The 18297-nt window shown below is 47.8% G+C and overlaps 1 protein-coding gene across 1 annotated transcript; it reads left to right on the top strand.

Moving 5' to 3' along the window:
• The first annotated feature begins 2711 nt into the window (after positions 1-2711).
• LOC115383639 (aldehyde oxidase 1-like) lies at positions 2712-15272 on the top strand. Its single transcript, XM_030085771.1, has 32 exons — positions 2712-2716; positions 2776-2868; positions 3039-3147; positions 3522-3648; positions 4312-4373; positions 4540-4617; positions 4723-4803; positions 4878-5025; positions 5111-5203; positions 5267-5418; positions 6792-6885; positions 7008-7117; positions 7489-7673; positions 7743-7905; positions 7977-8054; positions 8141-8310; positions 8392-8737; positions 8819-8915; positions 8986-9110; positions 9188-9321; positions 11415-11502; positions 12453-12539; positions 12621-12812; positions 12883-13110; positions 13187-13282; positions 14111-14239; positions 14312-14386; positions 14466-14518; positions 14596-14710; positions 14797-14862; positions 15058-15214; positions 15247-15272. The coding sequence occupies exons 1-32, from the start codon at positions 2712-2714 to the stop codon at positions 15270-15272; spliced, it is 3762 nt and encodes a 1253-aa protein (XP_029941631.1).
• Positions 15273-18297: the final 3025 nt, after the last annotated feature.

Below are 18297 nucleotides of genomic sequence, written 5' to 3'. Positions count from 1 at the left end.
CGCTCGGCTACAAATCTTTCAGGCTAGAAAATGGTCAAATGATTGACGTGGGGCGGGATAATGCTCTCCAACATCTGGACACCCTCCTCCAGCTGCAGAGCGCAGAGGACGGCCTCTGGTATTGGAACATAAATGCCTCACTATGTGTGTGTGTGTGTTTTTTTTTGTGTGTACTAGTGTCAGGATTGTATGTTGAGCATTTCTTCATATAAATCTTTAGAACAAATGAAATCCTTCATGCTTCAGTCGCGGTTTCATGTGAGTTTTTATTTAATATCTACAAATCAACACAAACGTCTGGCATTCCTAGAATAAATAAAAGTTGAGATATAAACAGGAGCCTGATCAATTGAAAAAGCACTGTGCTGCTATCTCGTGTTTCTTCCAGGGATGATGCCTTTGCTGATTCATAAATCTGTCAGGAGATGCTTCTGTATTTCATTGTTGATCCTCTAAACGTCGATAATTTTTTGAGGGTACAACGCTCTGTATTTGAACATCACACTTTCAGGATCTCAAATATTTCAAAAATCTAAAAATCATTCTTTTCACACTTTGTTGAATAGGAAATTTTAAAGAAAAATGCAAGGTTTCTGAAAAGTATGTTCTCAGTACTCAGCTGGGCTCCCCTTTGCATGAATTACTGCATCAGTGCAGGAGGTCAACCTGTGGCTCTGCTCAAGGGTAATGGAAGCCCAGGTTGCTTCGATAGCAGACTTCTGCATTGTCAGATCTGTCGTCTCTCCCAAAGAGTCTCCCTGGGGTTCAGATCAGGTCGACATCAGGTCTTGATGCCGACTGCAGAATTGGTCCTCTCCTTCTGAGAGTACTGAATTCTTGGTTTTCATTATGTGTGCCATCATCATCAACATTTCAAGAACTAAAGGCTTGAAATATTTCACTCTGCGTGAGCCTATATCGTACAGGTTTGACTTTCGGAAATCAATGACAAAATATATTGAACATTTTCATGATATTCTTATTTTTTAGATATGCTCTCATACAAATCAACCACTAGATGGCAGCAACAGCCTCTCCTTCATTGGAGTCCTGTTTGTGAACTAAATTTTTCTTCATCACTAATTTTCTCAGTGAATCGTCACATTTGAAGACTTGTGATTTCAACTGTAAATGTTGAGGATGCGTGTAGTAAAACAGTGTGTGTGTTGTAGATTTGTGGTCATTTTACGTGGTGTTTCATTCAGATCAGGTGTGTGGGCAGAGAAACAACTCAGTGCAGGCAAATGAGTCCTTTTTAACTCCAGATTTCCAAAGTGAAGCCAATGTGCCACATACATATTCAGAAGGACGAGGGGGAGTCAGCCCAAAGATCGATCTTCCTTCTGGAAAGAGAAGTGGGCCACAAACTGGGCTAAAGAAGAACAAGGACGGCAGAGGAAAGAATAGTGTTCCTTCCCCTAATGGAGCACGAGCAGCCCCGTTAAAAGTGGATCACTTTGATGATTACCGTCCCTCACTTGTAAAGGTTAAAGTGCATTTTAATGTTCATTCTGACATTTCACCCAAACAAAAAACTCTTCGTGAGTAGTGTGTGCGTGTATATGTTGTAGTTTCTGTTTGCAGAGCTTGTACGCGTTTTATTTATGCGTCCACCGGATGCGGCGCTGAGAGATTTTATTCTGAAGGTCTCCACCGGATGTGGTTCTGGCCCTTCAAAGGGATTCGACGGTCCCGTCTCTCAGTTCGTGTCTTCAGAGTTGACAGAAAGATGTCTGCAGAAGGAGAAAGCGACACTTTGTGCTTCTTTATTAACGGGAAAAAGGTAAAATACACTCTTACATTTTCAAGTTGCTATAAAAGTTGCAGGTTTTAGCCGCTTTTTCCGGTGAACTTATGTCAGAAGTGTGTGTTTTCGGCCTTCAGGTGTTTTTTTTTTTTTGATTATTTTTTTAATTCGTGTAAAAATATGTTTTCCAATCTAACTTTCTCTTGAAAACTGGTAAAAAAAAAAAAAAAAAATTAAATAATAAAAAAAAAAAAAAGGGGGGGGGGGGATAGCCGGGCAAAGTAGTGGGTCCGGTGTTCTGTGAGAGATCAAATTGATGCCCAAATAAGGACTTCCTCATGCCGCAATTTATCCATTCTGATAGACAAATGTTGTACATCTGTATGTATGTATTTATATATATATATTTTTTTAAACTTGAATTTCATCATTACGATAAATTACATATTTAATACTTTTAGAATGTACTGTTGAATTCCGCCCCATGAGTTGTTCTTATTTTTTTGTCTACTACCTCTTTAATAACAACACTGGTATTAGTATTTGTGTTTCTCCTGTCTTATTCAGCAACATTAGGAATATATAAAGAGAAAAACAGATCATAGAAAGTTTGAGTTGATTTGTACAGTCTGTAAATGTTCATTGAAAGCAGAGGAAGTGATTGAGGAAAATTCCGGTAACCAGTATAATGACTTTATTGCCCTGTTTTACAAGGTAGTAAGTGATTTCATTCCTCCTTTGTAGTTTTTACAGGGATGACCCAACATGGCTTTGTCCAGATCTGATAGGGTTTTTTCATACTCCGTTGCATATGTAGTTTCTGACTGATTTGTTTTCATCCGTTATGATCATTGATGCTGTTTTCTGCCCCCGCAGGTGACAGTGGAGCATGTGGACCCTGAGACGATGCTGCTGTCCTTCCTCAGGCAGAACAGAATCCTTTAACAACTCTCTCAGAGTGGAGATGTGGTCAGTGATGTGCATTACAGTAGTTTTCAGCTGTCGGCCTTAACTGTGACCGCAGTGAGGTTAACCGGGACCAAGTCTGGCTGCGGCGGAGGAGGCTGCGGGGCGTGCACGGTCATGGTGTCGCGCTACCAACCTGCCACCAAAACCATCAGGTATCCTTTTGCAGTGTGAGCAGCCCAGCAGATGGGTTGAGGTTTGAAGGCCATAATGAAACCAAATCTATTAACAACTGCTGATCCTGAATCAACAAGAAGAGTGCACCTCGCGTTTTCATTTAGCAGTTTAATGAATTCTTCTCGGTTACCCTTCACTCGCTCTTCAGCCACTTCTCGGCCACCGCCTGCCTGCTGCCGCTGTGTCAGCTCCACGGAGCCGCCGTCACCACGGTGGAGGGCATCGGCAGCACCAAGACCAGGATCCACCCCGTGCAGGTCGGCGGCGCTCATTCAGACACTTCTGCTGCCTCTTTCATCATGAAAGATCAGTTCTCTTGTTTCGCAACGGAAGCGTGCTCAGAACAGTGTTTGGTAGATCATTAACTTGTCGATTCATCCTGCATTCATAAACTCCAACAGCTGGAATCGTTCATACAGACCTTTGTTCTTCATCCCATGAAACATTGTCAGTTGTTGTGTTTGTGTCCTGCAGCAGTTCTCCTCAGTCCCAGGTGTCAAAGTTACATCAGAAACTGTGTGATTAGAGTTTCTTCTTGCTTTAAAAGTGCAATAATGGTGCAGATTTCCCTGTAAAATGGTCTTTCCTGAGCCAGTTGGCCCCTGCTGAGCTCTGTGTCTGGTATTTTCAGGAGCGCATCGCCAAGGCTCACGGTTCTCAGTGCGGCTTCTGCACGCCGGGCATGGTGATGTCTGTTTACACCCTGCTGAGGAACAAACCGCAGCCCAGCATGGACGACATCATGCAGGCGCTGGCTGGTTCGTGCATGAATTTTACTCAAATTATTCTGTCGTTTGAAGAGATTGTGTCTGCGTCACTACCTGCAGCCAAATCAAAACATCCAAAACTACCAACACAAGCCAGAGTTATTGATCGGTTCATCACATTTTTAGTCCGACGCTTGAAGTAAGAACTAATGTACGACAGCGGTTAACTTGGAACAGATGCAAGGTTTCGTTTGACGTCCTGTCTGTCCAGTTTTTCATATATTCAATCCCCCAGAAAGCAGCGACTCTTCACTCTCTCTGACTGTCAGTCAAGCCTCTTTGTCTGGCGATCGCCCTTCAGCGTCACTCAGGGTTTAGATCTAACTGCCAGTGATGAACTGCTGGCAAGGTGGCTCAGCAAAGAATCGACTGAACACATGAAGAGGATTCCAGCCTTTTCATGCGCTTCAGATGGCGTGGTCAAGACTTCAGGAATTCTATGCCACCCCCATTATTCTTTTTCTCTGATTTTGTCTGTAGTCAGGCGAAGGCCAGCAACGACCCCAGCTTCATCCTGCTGAAAAGTACTTCAATCTTTTTTCAGCTTTGAAAATCAAGCAAACCGAGACTTGTTGTGAACGTGTCACTCCTCCAGTCATTCGTTCTATTCATGAGAAGGAATCGAACGTAACTGTGCTGCGCTCTGTTGTTCAGGTAACATGTGCCGCTGCACCGGGTATCGAGCCATCGTGGACGGCTGCAGGACCTTCTGTCAGGTTGGAGTTACTGTTTAATCGCCACCTCAGGTTCAAAGTACAAAAATAATCGTGCTGATTTCTGAAATCAGAAAGGTCAAATAGAAAGGAGTCAATGTTGTAAAAGTCGTAAACGTGAACTTCCTTATGTCTGCAATCTCACGTTCTTGTAAATGAATCCACACAGGAATCCAACTGCTGCCAGGCCAATGGTGATGGAAACTGCTGCCTGAATGGGGAGAAAGACTCGGATAAACCTGAACCAGTGAGCTGACAGCTGTATAAACTGTTGAAATTCATTTTTTTCTGCTCAGATTAGATGATTTCCGTTCATGTTTCTCTGTCTTGTTTTCTCATCCCTGATCTGCAGGAAAAGCTTCAGCTCTTCAACAAAGAGGATTTTCTGCCTCTGGATCCCACTCAGGAGCTGATCTTCCCTCCGGAGCTGATCGTAAGCCAGCAGATGGACACCGAGGAGCCTGAAGGCGGCGTGACTTTCCTCTGAAACGCGTCTGTGTTCTGCAGCTGATGGCGGAGGCGGCGGCGGCGCCGCAGACGCTGTGGTTTCGCGGAGAGAGGGTGAAGTGGGTGTCTCCCGCCTCGCTGGAGGAGCTGGTGCAGCTGAAGAGCCGACACCCCGAGGCCCCGCTGGTGATGGGAAACACCAACGTCGGTCAGTCTGTCCCTCGTGTTTGGGAGTTTTACATCAACACAGACGAATTCCTTCCTGAAGCTGTGACTTGTGTTTCATGTTGAAGGTCCCGACATGAAGTTCAAAGGCGTCCGACACCCGCTGCTGATCTCCCCTGCCAGGGTCAGGGAGCTGTTCCAGGTCTCGGAGACGCCGCAGGGTGGGTATCCTTCCCCCGCCCCCTCTGAGGTGTCTTGTTTGTCCTGACGCTGTCGTCCCGCAGGCGTCTGGGTGGGAGCCGGCTGCAGCCTTGCCGAGGTCCAGCGGCTGCTGGAGTCGCTGGTTCCTCGCTTCCCCGAGGAGAAGACCGAGGTGTTCAGAGCCCTGAGGCAGCAGCTGGGGAACCTGGCGAGTCAGCAGATCCGAAACGTGGCTGTAAGGAGGCCTGCTTCGAATCCAAACATATCAACATGTAAACCTCACTGAAACCTGGTTAAATATCATTTTAGTATCGTTAACTGGCTTAAAAGTCTTCAAAGTGGCCACAAACTGATCAATCACATCCTCAGATCTGTCAGAAGAACCAGACTTCCAGCTTCCAGCTTCTATCCTGTAGAAGACTCTGAGTTTCCTCAATTATGGCCTCATCGAAACCACAACTTGTCTATTGGATCCAGTTCCAACTAGACTGTTTAAAGACACTTTTCCACCTGACTAGTGATCAATATTAGATCAAATCGACCTGTCTTTAGTGACAGGTAAGGTCCCACAGGCCTTTAAGGTTGCTGTTATCAAACCTACACTTGGCAGCCACTCAGGTTTTTATATTAGTTGGAATAAAAGTGAATTGATGCCTATTTCCTCGGGGATTGATCCTGCCTGCTTGCTGTCCATTCCATTTAAAATCGCTTATAGTACTTTTTCAGATCAGGACTTGACAATAACAAAAAAAAAAAAAAAAAAAAAAATGAAAAGAGAATCTCTTTAGACTTATCTGGCAGAACAAGGTTGAGCAATTTAGGCAAACGTTGACTTCTCGGTTATCCATCCTGGTGTGTTGGAAGAAAGGCCCCCGGTCACCCACTTCCTGCCCAGCCTCCAGAATTTTGAAACAGATACAAGCGCACATTAAAGCTTCAAAGGTTTATTATTCTCCTGTAAGTGAGAATCATTCCTTTGTTGCAACTCTTGAAGGTGCGGTCTTCTGGGCGTGGAGACTGAAAGGCGTCTGTGCAGTAGGAGAGTTATACATTAATGGGACCTTAGCATCTTTTGAGCAGTTGGAATCAGATCCAGTCACAGCCATCACTCGGGCTTCAACCGCTTTACCATTATCCAGTAAAGATGAGAGAGCAGCTGCTCTGTGTGGAATGGTAATTGCTAAGAAGATGATCTTGAGAGTGGAAGAAGGACTCGGTGCCCACGTTTTATCTGTGGCTGGTTGAATTGGCAGACGCGGTATTTTATTGGCATTAAAGGGTCAGCAGTGGACTGGTTTCTATCATGGTTAGCAGACAGGTTCCACTTTGTTTACGGGCGTTCCGCAGGGTTCTGTCCTAGGACCTATGCTCTTCACATTATACTTGCTTCCTGCAGGGAATATCATCAGGAAACACTTCATTAACTTAAACTGTTATGCAGATGACAAACAAATCTACTTATCTATGAAGCCAGATGACACTCGTCAACTTGTCAAACTCGAAGCTTGTCTCTCTCCCGCTGCCTCTACCTCCCTCCAGGATCCCCGAGGTTCAGTTTTAGTCATTTTTACCTCTCTCAGTAGATCTGTGTTTTCGTTCCTTCTTCAGTCTCTCGGAGGAAACGTTGCGAGTGCGTACCCAAACTCAGACCTGAACCCTGTCCTGGCAGCCGGAACGTGCCGAGTCAGCGTCATCTCCACCGGTGAGTCCGATGAGACGAGACAGCAGTGAAGACAAACGTACAAAGATGCTTCATCAAGCAGGAGCATGATGAGTTGTGTGTATGTGTGTGTGTGTGTGTGTGTGTGTGTGTAAACCCGCCAGGAGGACGTCGAGAGATTCCCCTGGATCAGGACTTCTTTGTCGGGTTTGGAAAAACCGTCCTGAAGCCAGAGGACATCGTCTTGGCTGTTTTCATCCCATTTTCCAGAAAGGTCTGAAATGAATAACTGTCTTGAAAATAAGCTCTGTTCATAAATACTTAGATTCATCATGAGCATGAAACATTTTTATTGTGTTTAATGAAGTGATTTAATAAACACATGAATAATGTTGAAAGTAAAATGCAGAATATAAAATGAGGACTTTTAAACAATACCACTAATTTAAAATGGAAGAAAATTGAAGTGATTTAAAATCTAAAACAATTTTAACTAAAAAAGAAGATATAAAATGGTTGCAAACACATCAAATCAATGTCGGAATGAACTGGTAATAATGATAATTTGCCCATTTTTACGTTCATATTTATATTTATTTCCTATAAATCCTGACTGTCAGCTGCCGTGACTGTTCCGTCCTGCAGGGGGAGTTTGTGCGAGCGTTCCGTCAGGCGCCCAGGAAGGAGCACTCTTTCGCCACCGTGACCACGGGCATGAGGGTGGCCTTCTCCGAGGGGTCCAATGTGGTTCAGGACGTCAGTCTGTACTACGGAGGGATGGGACCGACCACCGTGAGCGCCCCCAAGACGTGCGCCGCCATCACCGGGAGGTCGGAGAGACTCCACCATTAAAAGTCGCCGTTGAGCGCAGATTGTCTGACTCAACGTCTTTGTTTCAGACCGTGGGACGATGAGACCCTCAGCCGCGCCTACGACGTCCTGCTGGACGAACTGGTCCTCCCGCCGTCGGCTCCTGGCGGGAAGGTGGAGTTCCGCCGCTCTCTCACTCTCAGCCTGCTCTTCAAGTTCAACCTGGAGGTCCTGCTCAAGCTCAGAGAGATGGTAAAGCGTGTTTTTACTTGACTCTGGACGTGCAGCGTCCTGCAGAGATTTGAATATTTGAACTTTTCCAGAGCTTGATCACAGAGGCAGTCCCGGAGAAGATGGAGCCGTTACCCAGAGACATCCTCCCCGGCGTGCAGCAGTTCCAGGTCCGAAGACGCCTCCCTGTCTCCACTCGGATTCCACCCTCTCCACACGCCACTCCCTCACTCCTCCTCCTCCTCTTCATCTTCAGGCCGTTTCAGAAGATCAGAGCGAGCAGGACCCGGTGGGCCGTCCCATCATGCACCGCTCCGCCATCAGCCAGACCACCGGCGAGGCCGTGTACGTCGACGACCTCCCCAAGGTGGACGGCGAGCTCTTCATGGTGCTGGTCACCAGCTCCCGAGCGCACGCCAAGATCACGTGAGGAGAGACCGCAGTGCGAATGTCTGAAGCTTTCCGCTCAGCCGCTCTCCTGAAGCGCGTTCCTCCTGTGTGCCACAGCGGCGTGGACGTGAGCGCGGCGCTGCAGCTGCCCGGCGTGGTGGACGTCATCACCGCTAAGGACATCCCGGGGAGGAAGGTCTTCGCGATGATGGCGTATGAAGAGCAGCTGCTCGCTGAGGACGAGGTCAGTGACCTTCTGTTTATTCTGAACTTCTTAACCTTCCCAGGTCTTCACGTTGAGTGTCTCCCCCCTCCCCCCACCCCCGCTGCTTGTCTGCAGGTATCGTGCATTGGTCACATGGTGGGTGCGGTGCTCGCCGACACAAGGGCGAACGCCAAGCGAGGAGCGGCGGCGGTGAAGATCACCTACGAAGACCTGCCGGACCCCATTTTCACCATCAAGGTTTGCAGGGATTTTCCACCTTCACTCATTTCCTGGATGTCTGTAGATTCTCAAACCGTCCCTCGTTTCCCGCCGTCACAGGACGCCGTGGAGAAGTCGTCCTTCTACGAGCCTCGGAGGCTGATCGAACGAGGGAACGTGAGCGAAGCTTTTAAAGAAGCGGATCAGGTTTATGAAGGTGAGTAACGGAACAGACCATTGGTCGTCCCTGATGTCTTCCGGCGTCTCTGAACTCCTCCTCTCTTCAGGAGAGATCCGGATGGGCGGGCAGGAGCATTTCTACATGGAGACGCAGAGCATGCTGGTCGTTCCCGTCGGCGAGGAGATGGAGTTCAACGTCTACATCTCCTCTCAGTGGCCGGCCCTCACTCAGGTACGCTGAGTTGTCGCCGTCTGTGTCACATCAGTGTAGGAGGCTGGTTTACCCAAAACCGTTTGCGTTGTCCTCAGAGTGCGGTGGCGGAGACGTTGGGCGTCCCGTCCAACAGAGTGACCTGTCACATCAAGAGGATCGGAGGCGCCTTCGGAGGGAAGGTCACCAAAACTACCATCTTGGCTTGTATCACCTCTGTGGCTGCATGGAAGTAAGACATAAGAGAGATTTTTGCTTGTATATTTACCTATATTATTGATCTGTACAGTGAGCTGGTGTGGGTTTGCCTCTGGCCCCACAGCTCCGCTGCCACGTGCTGGAGTTCACCCCGGTGAACTAGAGTGTCTTGTCCCTGCGCCTTCGGCTCGGGGACAGCTGTCTCTCTGTTGTTTCGGATTACGGGCTGAACAGCAGTGTGGTACCTGGCCTTCTCGGAGGTCCTTAGAGGGGTTCTAGCCAGTGCTCCACTTGGTGACTCCGTTGTTATAATGGGGGACTTCCATGTGGGCAGCGACATTAAGACCTCGGAGGGAGGTGATAGGGATGCATGGACTCCCAAATCTTAACTTGAGTGGCGTTCTGCTATTGGACTTCTCTCCTCACCACAGTTTGTCCATAGTGAACACCATGTCTCAACACAGGGGTGTCCACAAGTGCACTTGGCAAGAGGTCACACAGGTCGATGATCGACTTTGTTGTTGTGTCATCTGACCTCTGACCTCGTGTCTTGGACACTCGAGTGAAGAGAGGGCAGAGTTGTCGACCGATTACCACCTGGTGGTGACTTGGATTCACTGGCGGAGAAGGAACTCGGACAGACTTGGCAGACCCAAACGTGTTGCGAGGGTCTGCTGCGAACGTCTGGTGGAACCCTCTGTCAGCAGGGTTTTCAACTCCCCCCTCTGGGAGAGCTTCTGTCATATCCCAACGGAGGCTGGGAATATTGAGTCCGAGTGGACCATGTTCTCCACCTCCACTGTCGAAGCAGCTACTCGGAGCTGTGGTTGTAAGATCTGCAGTGCCTGTCGAGCAACCCCCAAACCCGGTGGTGGACACCAGAATTCAGGCCTGCTGTCAAGCTGAAGAAGGAGTCCTGCCAAGTCTTGCTGGCTCATTGGACTCCCGAAGCAGCTGACGGTATCTGCAGGCCAAGCGAACTGCAGTCCGAGTGCTCGTGGAGGCAAGAACTAAGATCGGGGAGGTCATGGAGGAGGACTGTCAGTCAGCCTTGAGGAAATTCTGGCAAACCGTCCGGCGACTGAGGAGGGGAAAGCAGGGCTCCACCAACACTGTTTACAGTGGAGGAAGGGAGCTGCTGATCAGGATTGCGGATATTATCGGACGGTGGAAAGAATTCTTGAAGGACCTCCTCAATTTCGTTGCTACGTCTTCCATGGATGAAACAGAGGCTGAGGTTTCAGAGGTGGACTCATTCATCACCGAAGGCAAAGTCACCGAGGTGGTTAATAAACTCTTCGGTTGCAAGGCACCGTAGGTGGATGATATTCCGGGACTGTCTTGGTTGACATGTCTCTACAACAGTCGGGGATGGTGCCTCTGGATTGGCAGACCAGGGTGATGGTTCCACTTTTTAAAAAAGGGGGCCAGAGGGTGTGCTCCAACTGTAGGAGGATCACATTCCTCAGCCTCCCCGGGAAAGTTTTTCCAGGGTACTGGAGAGGAGGATTCAACCAATAATGGAACATTGCGGTTTTCGTCCTGGTCATTGAACAGTGGACCAGCTCTAGACCCTCCATAGGGTACTCCAGGGTTCGTGGCAGTTCACCCAATCGCTCCACAAGTGTTTTGTGGAATTGGAGAAGGCGTTCCACCGCGTTACTCGTGGTACCTTGTGGGCAATGCTTTGGAAGGACACTGCTCCCAATGCATGTTGGACTCCAGCAGGGCTGCCCTTTGTCTGTTTATAATTTTTATGGACAGAAGTTCTTGGTGCAGCCGGAGGGGGCCCGGTTCGGTAGCCACAGGATTTCATCTCTGCTTTTTGCAGATGATGTTGTCCTGTTAGCTTCATAAATCCCGGACCTACAGCATGCACTGCGGTGGTTTGCAGGCCTCCACAACCACTTGGATGTATGTATGTATGTATGTAAATGTAAATATTCAACATAATTAATTTTATGCAAATCACACTCATGTTACGACACCCAGTTGTTTGCTACTCCACATCGTTCTTCATGTCATGTTTCGAATTGTTGGTTATATTTTGAGTTGGTTATAAGCGGTTGAGAGTGTGTGGATTTATAGAGGTTAAAAGTCTGTCTTTGTTTTTATCACTTCTTACAGGAGCGGTCGAGCCGTCCGCTGTGTCCTGGAGCGAGGCGACGACATGCTGATCACCGGCGGGCGACACCCGGTGGAGGCAAAATACAAGGTACATACACACGCACACACACACACACACACACACACACACACACACACACACACACACACACACACACACACACACTCCCCAACTGTTCATGTAAAACTTCTTCATCCTAACGTCAAAAATAGACAGTAGGGGGGCCTGTCTGATGTGCAGCTCATTCCACAACTTCGGGGCAGCGACAGAAAAAAACTCTGAGTCAAGTTTAAAATCACTGTCCATCTTTAAACCCAGGTTTAAAACTGTCGGCTTCACATGTGGAGCCAGAGGGCCCAAGTCGATAAGGAGGGGTCCACAGGGGGCCAAACACGATCACCTCTGTCTTTTTCTCATTAAAACTGATGTGTTTCATGCATAAGCTGTAAATCTCGTACAATCTCATTGACACACCTGAAAAACCATCTCATGAGAACGTAAAACTTTTTTGCTATATTTGGGATGCTTTTTTTAATGTAGGTGTTTCCAGTACCAAGTTTTTATAATAACATTTAGGTTTTACAGATTTCTAGGGGTTATGGAAACGCAGCCAGAGTGGAAACCTCGCTTTTCCCATAATGGAAAATATAGCTGGGTATCATCAGCATAACACTGAAAAGAGATACTCTGCCTTCAAAGATGGACCCCAGTGGCAACAGGTACAGGGAAAAAAGTGGTTGGCCTAAAATTGAGCCCTGTGGAACCCCACAAGAAAGAGAAGCCAAGGAGCCAGCAAGTCTAACACACATGGCTCTGTCTGCCAGATAGGACCTAAGCCATGCAAGAGCAGCATCGCTGATACCCACCAGGTGCTGATTCAGTACTGTGCGAAGTATTAAAACCAGACTGAAAAACCTCCAGAATTCACGTCTTTTCAAATCCCCAACAATGAGAACATGATCCTATCCGGGCATACATAAATAAGTCTTGTATGATTGGTCGTATTTCCTGTATTTACAGAGTAATGTTTGTTTCAGGTGGGTTTCATGAACGACGGGCGGATCGTGGCTGCAGACCTGCAGTATTTCTCTAACAGTGGAAACTCTGTTGATGAGTCTGTTCTGGTAGGTCCTGCAGGGATGCTCGATTCCCGTCTTCTGCACAGTTGATATTAGAGGTCGTGACCTTTCGTTTCCTGGCTGCAGATCATGGAGAAGATTTTGCTCCACATGGATAACGTCTACAACATCCCCAACCTGCGGGGCCGCGGCGCCGCCTGCAGGACCAACCTGCCGTCCAACACGGCCTTCAGGGGCTTCGGCGTGCCGCAGAGTCTGCTGGTGGTGGAGAACATGCTGAACGACGTGGCGATGCTGCTGGGCCGCCCCACCGACCAGGTGACGGCTCCTCCCACACCGGAGGACCGCGGCCGGAAGACAGCCTCTTATTTTGAAATCCTTCCCTCAGATCCGGGAGATGAACATGTACAGAGGGCCGTCGATCACCCACTACAAGTTCCAGTTCAACCCGGGCAACATGCACCGCTGCTGGGAAGAGTGTAAGTTGAGGAGCGAGTACGACGCCCGGCGCAGCGCCATAGAGCAGTTCAACCTGGAGCGCCAGTGGAAGAAGAGGGGCATGTCCATCGTCCCCATCAAGTACGGGGTCGCCTTCGCAGAGGGCTTCATGAACCGGGTACGACTCACCTGTACCTCGATGTTCCCGCTCCTCCCCAAGAGCTTCCTGACGGATTTGCTCATATCTGCAACAGGGCGCAGCTCTGGTCCACATCTACAAAGACGGCTCGGTTCTGGTCACTCATGGAGGCGCCGAGATGGGTCAGGGAATCCACACCAAGGTGCAGCAGGTACGGACACACAGCAGCATGGAAACTGTGAAGCTCCTCCTCCTGCTGTTTGGAAGCACTCACACCGCCCCCTGCTGGTCATTCGCAATACTCTACCTGCAGCTCTGGAGCCACGTGTCTCTTTGGCCCTTTTGTAGTGACGCCCTGACGATTTCTGGATAATCAGAGCCGATGGAGCCTGAAAGAAGAAACCATATTGGTGCAAAGTGCATCACATGACATAACAGAGATCCAGCCTCAGAGAGATCTAGGTCAATAGATATGTCACTGAATGTAGAAATGCTATCTGCAGTTGCAAATGAAATTTGATTGGAGTCTTGTCTCATGTTATCACAGAGCAACATTTGAATAATTTAGATTAATCTAGTGTTTCCTGTTTGTCATTTATTCAGTCAAGTATCCGTTTATTTTCTGCGTCATTAGCCTTCAACAGGAAGGTTTCTTCCTTTCAAAAGGGAGTTTTTCCTTTCCACAGTCGCTTATTTTATCATCTCATTTGCCCATCTGCTCATTTGCATATCTCGGTCAAATTAGATGATGACATCATTGAAAACCGATACATTGTTGCAACTCCTCAGTCAGGAACGTCCTAATTCTTGATGTTTTTAAACACATTTTTTTTAAAGTAATGAAATAGTTATTTTTAAAATATTTAACTAATTCAGTTAACTTTTTGAAGAAGTAACTAGTAACAATAAATAAAATCATGAATTGTAATATTATACAGTATGTTGTCATCACTGTAATTGCCTGGGTTCAATCAGGTGATGTAGTTTTGTGTGGATCAAGAGTCTTCATTCTCACACTCCTCCTTCTGTTTGTGTTCAGGTGGCGAGTCGGGAGCTTCACATCCCACTTTCAAAGATCTACATCAGTGAAACCAGCACCGCCACCGTGCCCAACACCTCCAATTCCGCCGCGTCCTACGGCACCGATGCCAACGGCATGGCGGTCAAGGTGGGGCCCACTTCCTATCTGTATGGCCGCAAACACGATCATCTCTGAGCGTTTCTCTTTTCCCACCTGCAGATCGCCACTGAGACTCTGTACAAACGACTGGAGCCCATCAGGCAGAAGGACCCCAAAGGATCATGGGAGAGCTGGGTAGGACGGGAAGGGGGATTACTGAGGGTCTCCTGGGAGAAAGGTTGAACAAGAAAAAACAGTTTGTTTTTATTGGCAGATCACTGCAGCTTATTTTGAGAAGATCAATCTGTCAGCCACTGGACACTACAGGTGAGTCCCAGACCTGCTCCCTCCTCTCTGATTGGTCAGTGAGCTGCAGACGCCATGTGTCCCCGTGTGTTCCCCAGAGGTCACGACCTTTACATGGACTGGGAGAAGATGAAGGGTCAGCCGTACGCCTACTACACCTACGGAGTGGCGTGCAGCGAGGTGGAGCTGGACTGCCTGACGGGAGACTACAGGGTGAGGAGCCAACCGTTTCCCAACTCTGACCTGGACGTACACAGAGCGGCGCCCTGTGACGTCCTGAAACCGTATCTTCACTCTAGACGGTGAGGACCGACGTGGTGGTGGACATGGGACGCAGCGTGAACCCGTCTGTGGACATCGGACAGGTGATTCACTCGGTTTTTAAATGTGTGAGACGAGCAGTCAGTGGCCAATTTTCACTTTTACACGGCAGTGTTTTGAGAACAAAGTCTGTTTACATGGAAATGGCAGAAAAAATTGATAAGAAACCCTCTTACTTCATGGCTGAGGAGCTGTTCAGACTCCAGCCAGGTGTTCTGACTGTTTTCGCCTCCTGTCAGATCGAGGGAGCCTTCATGCAGGGTTTGGGTCTCTATACCATGGAGGAGCTCAAGTTTTCCCCCTCGGGGCTCCTGTACACTCGAGGTCCGTCTCAGTATAAAATCCCGGCGGTGTGCGACATGCCGCTCCAGTTCAACATCTGCCTGCTGCCGGACAGCGAAAACCCCCACGCCATCTACTCCTCCAAGGTGAGAACGGCCGGAAGACGCCCTGAGAACGGCCGGAAGTGGGGAACCCTGCCTGTGACCCTGCTCCTGTGTGCGCAGGGCATCGGCGAGACCTTCGTCTTCCTGGGCAGCTCCGTGTTCTTCGCCATCAAAGACGCCGCGGCCGCCGCCCGCTCGCAGTCGGGGCTCGTCGGCCCGTTTCCTCTCGACAGCCCCGCCACTCCTGAGAGATCCTGTCTGGCCTGCGCCTCCAAGTTCACTCAGAAGGTAAACATTCACACTTTAAATGCCAACGCCTCCTCAAGACCGAAAAGGTAAAAAAAAAAAATCTGATGGTGGAATTTCAGAACTCCTCTATCGCTGCTGGCTGCTTTCCACCAGTGGAAAATCTTCCATTCATCTCTTTTTGCTTCCGTTCGTTTGACTTTGCTTTCAGATCCCTGTGAACAGTCCGGGATCTTTCAAACCGTGGGCCTTAAACATCTGAGAGCCGCCGTGAAGCGACCGGTCGCTGCACTGTTTGACTTGATCATAATAAGTCGGCTCAAATCAGGCAGAGTGAAAAAGAGTAAAAACGAGGTGGAGTTAGAAATTACCTTCAGGTAAAGCAAGAGAGGCACGGCAGGGTTCAAACGTCACCTAACATCTCAACACCTTCACCCGGTTCGAAAACAGCATCTCACTGATCACCTGGACCCCGGCACTCACAGTCCTCCCACACAGGCAACGCCTGCTCACCTCCATCCGACGCCCAGTCAAGCCCAACAGAGCCGCTGGGCCGGACAGGCTCAGGAGCGGACAGACAGGCGGAGGGTTTACCAGGTTGTTTCAGCAACTCTTGGACTCAGACATCAACAGTGGGAACAATCAACCATCAGTCCTGCCTGCAAAAGCAGCAAAGCCAACGACCTGGAGGGCTCCAGACCAGCGGCCCTGACACACACCCTCTGCAAACGCATGGAGAGGGTCTTGAGTCATCAGCTTGACGGTAAACTGGATCCGCTCCAGTTCGCCTCCAAAACCCAAAGAGGTACTGGTGGTGCAGGTCTCACTCTTTCAGGTACAGTCGTCAAACCACGGCGCTCCGCACAGCCACGTACAAGGATCTTATTCATGAACTGTCATCAGTTCCTTCAGAGACATTTCCGCCCTGGTTTGTAAATCACTGACGGAATCTTTCCTCACTGATAACGTCTCGACGTGGTTCAACTTTCTCAGCATCCAACTCAAAACAGAACTCCTCAGTCAGGCCAGTAAAGTCACTCAACCAGCCCAGCCCCTCTCTGTGTTCTCAATGCTTGACTGTGGTTATTTAACTTTTTTTTTACAGCAGTGACAAATGATGAAGCAATAAACAATAAAACAAATTAAACTGATTGTTTAAAAAAAGCAGTCTGGGATGGATGGATTATATTCAGACTCATTGTTTCCAGTAATTCTACATGAATCCAGTAAGAAATGCTTCGGACTGGGTAATTTAGTTTGTGTGGGACTGATATTATGGAGTAACTCGGGGGAAACATCAGGAGAAAATGACGGAGCTGAGGAAGACGAGACGCAATCAATGAGTTCAGAAGGTGACATGAGTTCGTTTATCATGAAAACTTAATTACTTAAAAAAAAAAAAATCATTCATTTTAAGTGGAAGTCATATAAATTTTACCCTTTTGCACTGACTGATAACCACCGCCAGACACAGATTTGACCTCCGATCATTGATCGATTGGTAACTTCTGCATTGCGACCTTTCTCTGTCAAACTCATGGTTTATGCAATACATCATTAAAAACTTGAGATCGGCGCTCTTTCAGGCTAGAAAATGATCAGGATAATGCTCTTCGTTATGCATCTCTTTAATCATATCCTAAATACTGAAGTCATGGTTTCATGTGAGTTTTTTTTTATTATAAGTTAATAACATAAAACAATATCACAAACGTCTGGCATGCATAGAATAAATTAAAGTTGAGATTAAAACAGGAGTCTGATTAATTGAAATCGCACTGTGCTGCCACCTAGTGTTTCTTTCACAGATTACACCTTATTTGCATTTAGTAAATCTGTCCTGAGATTCTGTATTTCAGTGTTGATCCTCCAAATATAGAAATTTTTCAAGATTTTTTTTTAGGTAAAACCTCTGTATTTTAACATCACACGTGCAGAATCTTAGTTATATGATCTTTCCTTTCTGACTTTATTGAATAGAAATGTGTTTTTGGTCTGCAAGTTGTAAAATACAAGTTAACCACTAGATGGCAGCACAGCCGCTCGTTCATCGGAATCCTGTTTGCAAACTGCATTTTTATTCTTTATCACCCATTTTCTCCATGAATCGTCTCATTTGAAGACTTGTGGTTTAAACTAAATGTTGAGGATGCCTGTGACTGGGGGAAAAAAAACGTTTGTTTTAAATTTGTGGTCATTTTTTGTGGTGTTTCGTTCAGATCAGGTGTGTGAGCAGAGAAACAACTCAAAGCAGGTACGTCGTGAGTCATTTTTAACTCCAGATCTCCAAAAAGTGAAGCCGCCAGGTCCAATGTGCCACATACACATTCAGAAGGACGAGGGAAAATCAGCCCACAGATCGATCGTCCTTCTGGAAAGAGAAGTGGGCCACAAACTGGGCTAAAGAAGAACAAGGACGGCAGAGGAAAGAATAGTGTTCCTTCCCCAAATCGAGCACAAGCAGCCCCGTTAAAAGTGGATCACTTTGATGATTACCGTCCCTCCTGTTGATAATGAACAGCCTTGGGCATGGCGAAGAAAAGTAATGCACCCCTTCCTCCTCCTCCTCCTCCTCCTCCCCCCCCCCCCCCCCCCCCCACCACCACCACCTCTCAGTCTTCCTCTGCAGATAGATGCATTTATTCCCTCCGTCTGCCAACAGAAGACAAAGCGTCCGAGTGGTTCTAATTGAAAACTGGAGGAAATGTGTGTGATGCTTTTATGCCATCAACCTCATTTCAGTCGAAGTTTGATCCAAACTGGGCCACAGCAGGAAAAAGATGCGCAACTTGAATAAAAAAAACTCCACGTTTCACAAGAAAATGATTTGACAGTTTTGGTTTCTGT

The sequence above is a fragment of the Salarias fasciatus genome (genome assembly GCF_902148845.1).
Source record: "Salarias fasciatus chromosome 23 unlocalized genomic scaffold, fSalaFa1.1 super_scaffold_20, whole genome shotgun sequence".
Classification (NCBI taxonomy): Eukaryota; Metazoa; Chordata; class Actinopteri; order Blenniiformes; family Blenniidae; genus Salarias; species Salarias fasciatus.
This window is presented reverse-complemented; position numbering and strand designations above follow the sequence as displayed.

What these genes read in the sequence shown, in the direction of transcription:
- LOC115383639 (XM_030085771.1), top strand. An exon ending in GCTGCAGGACCTTCTGTCAG is followed by an intron (nt 4,374 to 4,539) that starts GTTGGAGTTACT and finishes GAATCCACACAG; the next exon opens with GAATCCAACTGCTGCCAGGC. An exon ending in TCCACACCAAGGTGCAGCAG is followed by an intron (nt 13,283 to 14,110) that starts GTACGGACACAC and finishes GTTTGTGTTCAG; the next exon opens with GTGGCGAGTCGGGAGCTTCA.